An 11347-nucleotide genomic window follows, 5' to 3' on the forward strand; every position below is an offset into this window, starting at 1 on the left:
ACACACCACCAAAAAAATAAGCCTAATAAGGACATTTGTCAGATCATTTTGAAAAATTTTATTTTATTTATTTGCAAGCAAAGAAAAAGAGAACAGAAAATGAGCATGCCAGGGCCTCTACCCACTGCAAATGAACTCCAGATGCGTGTGCCAATTTGTGTATCTGACTTTTCGTAGGTACTAGGGAATCAAACCTGGGTTGTTAGGCTTTGCAGGCAAGCACTCTAACTGTTAAGCAATCTCCCCAGCCCTGTCATATCTTTTATAGATTTCTAACTTAAAGTAAGTTGGTTGTGTCTTGGCCAGATGGCTCTGTCCATCCCATGGCTATCCGATTGCTGATAGAGATTGGATTGGAAGAATTAGCTGTGTGGTTATTGTTTCCAGCTGTATTTCTGGTGATCCAGACACACAAGGCGACATTAACTAGGTCAAGGAACTGGTGTTTGAGGACTCTCAGTAGTTGTCACTTCAGGGTAGTCAGTAAATTCAGGTGGCGTCGCATCAGGATCAGGTTTGTGAAATAGTTGTACATATGTTTCCCATATGCAGCACGATATCTCATTCTCACAATACACGGTGTACTTATCCTTATCCATACAGCACAGTCTCCAGTTTCCTAATTTTTTCATAAAGCATTCTTGGCGAAAGCCAGCTGCAGGGCAAAAAGAGATGGCCAAAATTTTAACTCTATTATCAATATAACTTTCCATTCATTTAAAAATTTAGGGGCTGGAGGGATGGCTTAGCAGTTCAGGCACTTGCCTGTAAAACCAAAGGACCTAGGTTCAATCCCCCAGTACCCATGTAAGCCAGATACACAAGGTGGAGCTGGAGTTTATTAGCCACGGCTGAAACTCCTGGAGTTCCCACTGTCCCTCTATCTGACTCTGTCTTTCTCTCAAATAAATGATTTTTTAAATTTACAATGACCTCTGCCATCTAGATGAATATGGTGACAAATCCTAAAAATCACCCAGGGAGACAAAAAAGAAAACACGAGGAAAATGTTAAAATTGTGGCAGACGCCCTAACATACTGTGAGGGAAAGGGAAGAAGGAGAGGGAAAAGAGTGAGAGAGCACACACATAGAGCTGATAGGTAAGGCTAAATTCTTATGAAGGATGAAAGTGAGCCAGGAGTTCGAAGCCACCCTGCGACTACATAGTGAAATCCAGGTCAGCCTGAGCTAGAGCAAGATCCTACCTCAAAAAACCAAGAAATGAAAAAAAGCAAAAAGAACAAACTTGTTTGTTCCAGGCAATGAGCAGCAATGCCTAGTCTCTGGGCTTCAGAAACTGCTGAGAGTATTTGAGAAGCTTCAGGCAGGTGGACAAGTCTAAAGTGTGACAGACAAGGAGCAAAGGCTCACGAGATGAAAAGTCACCTCACGGAGCAGAGCCAGACCTCACAGTCCCTTTGGGTCATGAGTGATTTAATGTTTGTTTTCAGAATGTGATGTGAGCTCTGTGACTTCACTGTGTTAAGCCTGTCAGGATTCAGCAGCTGAGCTGAAGGGCTGGGGAGGGAACTTGGATGTGCTAGAGTGACTGGGGCCAGGGAAGTCAGTGCAGAAAGGACAACATGGACTCCGAGTCATGTTTACATAGAAGACAGAGAAATAGGAGAAGTTAGATCAAATACTTGATTTCTGAACGGAGGGGGAGGTCAATAAAGATACATGCCATTCACAAAATGAGTGAGACTTGGGGGCAAGGGGAAACAGTGGGCTCAAATGTTTGCATTGGGCATGTCACATGATCATCCTGGGATGCGAAGAAGGCAGTTGAATGAGTATGGGATCTCAGAAGAGAGGTTTCACTACAGATATATTTTTTGGTGGGTGGTGGTTGCGGGAAGAGATGGCTTAGCAGGTAGGACTGGTTGTCATATAAGAATGAGGACCGGAGTTTGGTATCTATCACACACACAAAAAGCCAGATATGGCCACACATGCATGTCACCCCCAGTTCTGAGGAGCGGCGGGGGCGTGGGGGGAGTGCAGTGCGTGAAGACAGGAAGATCACAGGAAGTCTCTGGTCAGGCAGTCTGCCTGAAAAGTAGCAGTTTCAGGTTCGGTGAGAGGCTCTGCCTCAAGGAAACAAAGTGAAAGAGAGATAGAAGACACTCAGCTATCTTCTCTGACCTCCATATGTGTGCATACCCGATGTGCCCACCTCCACACAAATGGCATGAACACACACACACACACACACACACACACACACATGCACATTGGAGTCATTGTTTATATGTATTCATTTAATTTATTTTTTTTAGAGAGAGAGAGAGACAGAGACAGAGACAGAGACAGAGAGAGGGAGACAGAGAGACAGAGGGAATGGGCATGCCAGGGCCTCAGTCACTGCAATTGAACTGCAGACGCTTGAGCCACCTAGTGGGCAGCCTTGCACTTGCCTCACCTTTGGGCTTAGTGCAATCTGGAGAGTTGAACATGGGTCCTTAGGCTTCACAGGCAAGCACCTTAGCTGCTAAGCCATCTCTTCAGCCCTGCTTATACATATTAATGCTACAAAACTATGGAATAAGATGAGAAAAAGAGAATGGCAGGATTAAATTCTAGTGAGTTTCAATATCAAGAGGTCAGAGAGGAGAAAACACATTCTAAACAACCAGATAAATCAGAACAAAACTGAGGTGTTAGAGTCTTGGTTATCCTAAATTAGACCCTGGGTAAAGAATTGAGCGTCACAGTATTTCAGTTGAGAGACATTCCCCCTCTGCCTGCAACCGCTGTAGAAATGGGGATGCCAGGCATGAAGAGGAGGTGAGCTATAGGACCAGGTGTGTTGTCGGAGCACAAAGAACCCCTTGCGGAACTCAGCCGCCATGCTGCGGAACAAGCCAATCATCCTGTGGAGGTCAAAGGAACTGGAGTGTGCATCCGTTATCCTGTTACCAGCCCTGACAGGTGATCCCAGGTGAGCTCTTTTCCTGCCATTTCCAGAATGTTCCATACAGGCATCTGGCAGAGAACTGAGGATGCTGAAAGTTCTGGTCGGGCTGGTGGTCATGAATATGTCAAATACTGAAAGGATATAGGGGAAGTTGTGTCAAATATAATGTGATGGAGAAGGGAGAAGGATTTATTTTGAGGTAGGGTCTAGCTCTAGCCCAGGCTGACCTTTGAACTCACAGCAATCCCCCTATCTCTGCCTCCCAAGTGCTGGGACTAAAGGTGAGCATCACCATGCCTGGCTGAGAAAGAATTTTTTAAAGAAAGAATGATCACTCATCATCAAATTCTGCTCACAGGTTGAAGATAAATGCAAGGAAGTATCTGTTGGATGCAGCAGGGTGATGTTAATGGGCGAGCCTAAAAGACCACCTTCGGAGTGGCAGGAAGAAGAGTAAAATTGAAGTTGATTGGAAAGTGACTGAGAAAGAAGTGGATGCTTTACTTGAAGTCAAATCTCTCTCTTCCTCTTATTTTGTTAGGGAAGGGGTTTCAAGATAGGGTCTCACCCTAGCCCAGACTTACCTTGAACTCACTCTGTAGCCCCAGGCTGGCCTTGAACTCATGTTGATCCTCCTACTTTAGCCTCCTCAGTGGAGTGCTGGGACTAAAGGTATGTGCCACCATGCCTGACTTTAAAAAATATTTATTTATTTGAGGGGGGGAGGGAAGGGGAGACTAAGACAGAAAGAGAGAGAGAGAGAGAGAGAGAGAGAGAAGAATGGGAGCTCCAGGGTCTCCAGCCACTGAAAACAAACTCCAGATGCATGTGCCACTTTATGCATCTCGCTTTACATGGGTAAAGGAGAAATGCACCCAGGGCATTAGGCTTTACAGGCAAGTGCCTTAACTGCTGGGCCATCTCTCCAGACCACACCTGGCTTTTTTGAATTTCTTTCAATTTTTGGACAAATATGTTTAGTTGTGAAGATGAACAGGAAGGTACAGAACATGTTATTGGGTGATGTAGGGCATGGGAGAGGTTAGGGGTTTGTTTTGTATAATAAAAAATATTAGGGCGCAGTTTCAGGTTCGGTGAGAGGCTCTGCCTCAAGGAAACAAAGTGAAAGAGAGATAGAAGACACTCAGCTATCTTCTCTGACCTCCATATGTGTGCATACCCGATGTGCCCACCTCCACACAAATGGCATGAACACACACACACACACACACACACACGCACATTGGAGTCATTGTTTATATGCATTCATTTAATTTATTTTTATTTTTATTTTTTTTAATTTATTTTTTTTTTTAGAGAGAAAGAGCCAGAGACAGAGAGAGGGAGACAGAGAGACAGAGGGAATGGGCATGCCAGGGCCTCAGTCACTGCAATTGAACTGCAGACGCTTGAGCCACCTAGTGGGTGCGCGCAGCCCTGCACTTGCCTCACCTTTGGGCTTAGTGCAATCTGGAGAGTTGAACATGGGTCCTTAGGCTTCACAGGCAAGCACCTTAACTGCTAAGCCATCTCTTCAGCCCTGCTTATACATATTAATGCTACAAAACTATGGAATAAGATGAGAAAAAGAGAATGGCAGGATTAAATTCTAGTGAGTTTCAATATCAAGAGGTCAGAGAGGAGAAAACACATTCTACACAACCAGATAAATCAGAACAAAACTGAGGTGTTAGAGTCTTGGTTATCCTAAATTAGACCCTGGGTAAAGAATTGAGCGTCACAGTATTTCAGTTGAGAGACATTCCCCCTCTGCCTGCAACCGCTGTAGAAATGGGGATGCCAGGCATGAAGAGGAGGTGAGCTATAGGACCAGGTGTGTTGTCGGAGCACAAAGAACCCCTTGCGGAACTCAGCCGCCATGCTGCGGAACAAGCCAATCATCCTGTGGAGGTCATAGGAACTGGAGTGTGCATCCGTTATCCTGTTACCAGCCCTGACAGGTGATCCCAGGCTGAGCTCATTTCCTGCCACTTCCAGAATGTTCCATACAAGAATATTTCACAGGCATCTGGCAGAGAACTGAGGATGCTGAAAATTCTGGTCAGGTACATTGAGTGATGTAGGGAATGGGTGGGGTTAGGGGTGTGTTTTGTATAATAAAAAGTATTAGGGCGCTGGGAAATAGTAAAGTGATTGCCTTACAAGCATTTGATGCTTGATACACAGAACCCATGTGAAAATGCCAGGCATGGTTATACATGCTTGTATCTTCAGTACTGGGGAAAGGGAGGCAGGCAGAGCCCTGGGGCTCACTGGCCATCCAGTCTTGCCTAACTGGTGACTTTTAGGCCAATGGGAGACCCTGTCTCATTAAAAGTGAACAGAGCTCTGGAGAAAAAACACCCAGGTTGTTTCATTGCATTTAAAGCAAACAATATGCTTCCTATACAACAATAATTTTACTATAACCCCAGTGCTCAGGAGGCTGAGGTAGGAGGATCACTGTGAGTTTTGAAGCCTGGGCTATAGATTGAGTTCCAGATAAGCCTGGGCTAGAGTGAGATCCTGTACCTTGCCTGTGTTCTCAAGAGGCTGAAACAAGAAGACTACAAATTCAAGGTCAGCTTGAGTAACACAGTGAGACCCTTTCTGAAGGAAAAGTCTCTAAGGCATATTGCTCATACATTGTTGACCATGGCTCATTTATAGCTGAATTAAAGCCTCTAAGAGTAGCCAGGTGTGGTGGCACGTGCCTTTAATCGTAGCACTCAGGAGGCAGAAATGGGAAGATCACCATGAGTTTGAGGCCACCCTGAGACTAAATAGTGAATTCCAGGTCAGCCTGAGCTAGAGTGAGACCCTTCTTTGAACAACCAAAAAAAAAAACAAAAAAAAAACCAAAAAACCAAAAAAGCCAAAAAAAGAAAAAACCTGTAAGATACATAAACCCATAAATATATTCCTATATGCAAGGGTATTGAAGAGATTGGTAGCACTGATTCTGAAGGTGCAGATTGAATGAATCTTTTCCATTGGGAAAGCACTTTTTTTTCACTTAAACTCATTTAATCATAGCAGTTTTTGATTCATTGGTTAGTGACAAGTATTAATTTTCAATAGCACAGATCATTTTCAAAACTATTGTTATTAAAATGAAGGGATAGCTGTGTGGGGGGGAGGCTGGAGAAATGGCTTCGCAGTTAAGTGATTGCCTATGGTGCCTAAGGACCGTCGTTAGAGGATTGATTCCCCAGGACCCAAGTAAGCCAGATGCACAAGGTGGAACATACATCTGGAGATAGCTTGCAGTGGCTGGAGGCCCTGGCATGTCCATTCTTTCTCTATTTGCCTCTTTCTCTCTCTGTCTGTTGATCTCAAATAACTAACTAAATAAACAAAAATATTTTAAAAAAAGGGATAGCTGGGTGTGGTGGTGCACACCTTTAATCCCAGCACTTGGGAGGCAGAGGTAAGAGGATCACCATGAGTCTGAAGCTAGCCTGGGACTCCAGAGTGAATTCCATTTGATCCTGGGTAAGAGTGACACCCTACTATGAAAAAAGAAAAAAAAAAAAAGAGGGAGTAAGCTTTTATAGCGATCTAAAGTCAGAAGCTCCTCATTGATGACTTGTCTTTCTATCCACGTTCACTCTCCTAGCCTTTTTTCCACCCAAACTTATGTCTCTTCCACACGGTGGCTCTGCGGAATACAGTGAAGACTTGTTTGACATTCTTAAGACCATGAACTAAGGCTTCCCTCTGAGGTACTTCTGGGACTCAGAATTTAAGATGGTAAAAAGATTTAGACTAATATGATAAGATAATGAATAGCTAAAAGTAGAAGGAAGCCCAGGGAACACCAGGCAGTTGTTCAGAGACATTTGGAGCGGCTCAGAGCACAGTGGAGACTATGGCCTTTGGAGAAACATCTCAGGGGATGCTTTAAGATGCCCACAACAAAAGAATCCCAGGGAATGGAACAGGGGCTCCAGAATAAGACCATTTCTGCTGCTCTGTATTGGCCCAGAATGTTTCCTGCATCATGACTTTTTTCCACTACAGACCCTTGGAGCCCATGTGTAACAACTCACTCTCAGTCCATCATCCCTCCTGTAGAAAGTCCCATTACCTTCGGTCATCTGAGTCAGCAACCCACAGAAAATGAAGGTCAGCGTTGGGAGAGTCATTGCTCCTGGAAGAGGGGAAGCTGTCTGTCCCAAGGAACCCAAAATGCTTTATGCAGCAAAAACCACAAATTTCTACTTTTATTGGCCTTATCATGGGTGATGAACCAGAGATGGGGAGAATGCCATGCCATCTGGATCAACAAACCATTCATTTGCATCATCGAGTGTGCATGACACTGTAACGTCCATTTCTAGAAATTATTAGCTGAAACTGCAGCCTTGTGAGACAGTGCATCACCCGGTAGGACTATGTGGTCTGATGGGAAGAACCTCCAAAAGGAACTTTTTCTTTTTTATAATTACCAACTTCCAGGATTGTAAACAATATCCCGTGGTAATACCTCCCCCCACACTTTCCCCTTTGAAACTCCACTCTCCATCATATCCCCTCCCCCTGTGAATCAGTCTCTCTTTTATTTTGATGTCATGATCTTTTCCTCCTATTATGAGGTTCTTGTGTAGGTAGTGTCAGGTACCTTGAGGTCATGAATATGCAGGCCATTTTGTGTCTGGAGGAGCACGTCGTAAGGAGTCCTGCCCTTCCTTTGGCTCTTACATTCTTTCCACCACCTCTTCCCCAATGGACCTTGAGCCTTGGAGGTGTGATAGAGATATTGCAGTGCTGAGCACTCCTCTGTCACTTCTCAGCACCGTGATGCCTTCTGAGTCATCCCTAGGTCACTGCCATCTGAAAAGAGAAAGTTCTCTAACAAAAAAGTGAGAGTAGCATTAATATATGTGTATAAGCATTAAGAGAAGTGCTTACTGGGCAGTCTTGTAAGCTTGTAATAGTATGTACATTTAGCCAGACATCAGCAGACATTACACCTCTAAGGCTCATGACTACCCCTGTTGTAGGTTTTCAGTATCAGGGATGTATTCCCTCCCACGGAACAGGCCTCCAGTCCATTTAGAGGGCAGTTGGTTTCCACCATGACAGACATGCCACTGTTGCATCCGTTTGCTCATTTGGCTTTTTTTTTTGGCCAAATATAAGGCTTGCAGTGTCCACTGTGGTGAATCTTCACTGGTGACTTTTCTTTCTCCCACTGAGCTGCATGCAGTATGGCTTTTTCCAGCTTTCGGTCAGCTGGTCTACATGGAGGCGGTTTTCAGCTCAGTTCCAGCAGGATTTCTCAGTGGCCTTGCAGCCCAAGTATGTAGAGTCTTCAGCAATAGTGTGTTACCATCTATTCCTGGTGGGAAGCCAAGGGCCTCGGCAATGGCCTATAATGTTTTGGGGGCATCAGGGACCTCCTTGGCCAACAATTCATTGGAAGGTATCCCATCCCTGGCACTGAAAATTTTCTGGTAACAATCTGTGGCTCCTGAGTGTTTCATTGTCCAAAAATGTAGGTTTCTATATGATTTGTTTATATCCTCTTACATTTTGATTATCCCTCCTTCCAACATTTCTTTGCTCAATGTCTTCCCCTGACCTCACTTAGGCCTTTCCAGCCCTGTTAGTCTGTTCTTCTACTTACATATATACAGTACCATCATATTAAGTACCCCCTGCCTCCGTTTTTATTTTCCCCCCTTTATATCACCTTTCTAGCTTGCTGGCATCTGAACTGAGTTTTCTTCCTACTTACACAGAAGTCCAATCATTTGAATCTAGGATCCACATATGAGAGAGAACATGTGATGTCTGTCCCAAAGAACCCAAAATGCTTAATGCAGCAAAACCCACTAATTTCTACTTTTATTGGCCTTATCATGGGTGACGAACCAGAGATGGGGAGAATGCCATGCCATCTGGATCAACAAACCAGTCGTTTGCATCATCGAGTGTGCATGACACTGTAATGTCCATTTCTAGAAATTATTAGCTGAAACTGCATCCTTGTGAGACAGTGCATCACCCTGTAGGACTGTGTGGTCTGATGGGAAGAACCTCCAAAAGGAACTTTTTCTTTTTTATAATTAACAACTTCCAGGATTGTAAACAATATCCCGTGGTAATACCTCCCCCCACACTTTCCCCTTTGAAACTCCACTCTCCATCATATCCCCTCCCCCTGTGAATCAGTCTCTCTTTTATTTTGATGTCATGATCTTTTCCTCCTATTATGAGGTTCTTGTGTAGGTAGTGTCAGGTACCTTGAGGTCATGAATATGCAGGCCATTTTGTGTCTGGAGGAGCATGTTGTAAGGAGTCCTGCCCTTCCTTTGGCTCTTACATTCTTTCCACCACCTCTTCCCCAATGGACCTTGAGCCTTGGAAGGTGTGATAGAGATATTGCAGTGCTGAGCACTCCTCTGTCACTTCTCAGCACCGTGATGCCTTCTGAGTCATCCCTAGGTCACTGCCATCTGAAAAGAGAAAGTTCTCTAACAAAAAAGTGAGAGTAGCATTAATAAGCATTAAGAGAAGTGCTTACTGGGCAGTCTTGTAAGCTTGTAATAGTATGTACATTTAGCCAGACATCAGCAGACATTACACCTCTAAGGCTCATGACTACCCCTGTTGTAGGTTTTGAGTGTCGGGGATGTATTCCCTCCCATGGAACAGGCCTCCAGTCCAATTAGAGGGCAGTTGGACAGACATGCCACTGTTGCATCCGTTTGCTCTTTGGCTTTTTTTTTGGCCAAATATAAGGCTTGCAGTGTCCACTGTGGAGAATCTTCACTGGTGACTTTTCTTTCTCCCATTGAGCTGCATGCAGTATGGCTTTTTCCAGCTTTCGGTCAGCAGGTCTACATGGAGGTGGTTTTCAGCTCAGTTCCAGCAGATTTCTCAGTGGCCTTGCAGCCCAAGTATGTGGAGTCTTCAGCAATAGTGTCTTACCATCTATTCCTGGTGGGAAGCCAAGGGCCTCGGCAATGGCCTATAATGTTTTGGGGGCATCAGGGACCTCCTTGGCCAACAATTCATTGGAAGGTATCCCATCCCTGACACTGAAAATTTTCTGGAAACAATCTGTGGCTCCTGAGTGTTTCATTGTCCAAAAATGTAGGTTTCTATATGATTTGTTTATATCCTCTTACATTTTGATTATCCCTCCTTCCAACATTTCTTTGCTCAATGTCTTCCCCTGACCTCACTTAGGCCTTTTCACCCCTGTTAGTCTGTTTTTCTACTTACATATATACAGTACTATCCTATTAAGTACCACCTGCCTCTGTTTTTTTTTTTTCCCCTTTATATCACCTTGCTAGCTTGCTGGCATCTGCTACTGAGTTTTCTTCCTACTTACACAGAAGTGCAATCATTTGAAGCTAGTAACCACATATGAGAGAGAACATGTGATGTTTGGCCTTCTGGGCCTTGATTACCTCACTGCATATAATCCTTTCCAGATCCATCCATTTTTTTTTTCCTGCAAACTTCACAACTTCATTTTTCTTTACCACTGAATAGAACACCATGTATAAATGTGTCACGTCTTCATTATCCACTCATCAGTTGAGGGACATCTAGGCTGGTTCCATTTCCCAGCTATTGTGAATACAGCAGCAGTAAACATGGTTGAGCAAGTATCTCTAAGGTAGTGAGATGAATCCTTAGGATATATGCTTAGGAGTGCTATAGCTGTGTCATATGGTAAATCTATTTTTAGCTGTCTCAGGAGCCTCCACACTGATTTCCACAGTGGCTGGACCAGATTGCATTCCCACCAACAATGTAGAAGGGTTCCTCTTTTTCTTCATCCTTGCCAGCACTTATGGTCATTTGTTTTCATGATGGTAGCCAATCTGACAGGAGTGAGATGGAATCTGCATGTAGTTTTAATCTGCATTTCCCTGATGAGTAGGGATATAGAACATTTTTTAAAAAGATTTTTATATGCCATGTGTATTTCTTCTTTTGTGAACTGTCTATTTAGTTCTATAGCACATTTTTTAATTGGGTTGTTTGATTTCTTATTACTTAGTTTTTTGAGTTCTTTGTATATCCTGGATATTAGTCCTCTGTCAGATGTATAACTGGCAAAGATTTTTTCCCATTCTGTAGGTTGCCTCTTTGCTTTATCCAGTGTCCTTTGCTGTACAAAAGCTTTGTAACATGAAGTCCCAGTAGTTAATCTGTGGTTTTATTGCCTGAGAAATTGGGGTTATATTCAAAAAGTCTTTGCCAAGACCAATATGTTGAAGGGTTTCCCCTTTTTCCTCTAGCAGTTTCAGAGTTTCAGGTCTGATATTAAGGTCTTTTATCCATTTGGTTTTATTTCTTGTACATGGAGAGAGAGAAGGATCTATTTTCATCCTTCTACAGATTCATATCTAGTTTTGCCACCACCATTTGCTGAAGAAGCTGTCTTTTCTTCAATGAGTATT

General features: G+C 43.7%; 1 protein-coding gene across 1 annotated transcript; it reads right to left on the reverse strand.

Moving 5' to 3' along the window:
- Nucleotides 1-155: 155 nt before the first annotated feature.
- LOC123462729 (beta-defensin 125-like) lies at nt 156-7108 on the reverse strand. The gene is made up of 2 exons (XM_045155775.1): nt 7009-7108; nt 156-655 (listed from the first exon to the last, which is right to left on the reverse strand). Exons 1-2 carry the CDS (start codon nt 7064-7066, stop codon nt 432-434), a joined length of 282 nt encoding a protein of 93 aa, XP_045011710.1. The 5' UTR covers nt 7067-7108; the 3' UTR covers nt 156-431.
- Between the last annotated feature and the right edge of the window lie 4239 nt (nt 7109-11347).

This window comes from Jaculus jaculus, chromosome 8 (assembly GCF_020740685.1).
Source record: "Jaculus jaculus isolate mJacJac1 chromosome 8, mJacJac1.mat.Y.cur, whole genome shotgun sequence".
NCBI classification, from domain to species: Eukaryota; Metazoa; Chordata; class Mammalia; order Rodentia; family Dipodidae; genus Jaculus; species Jaculus jaculus.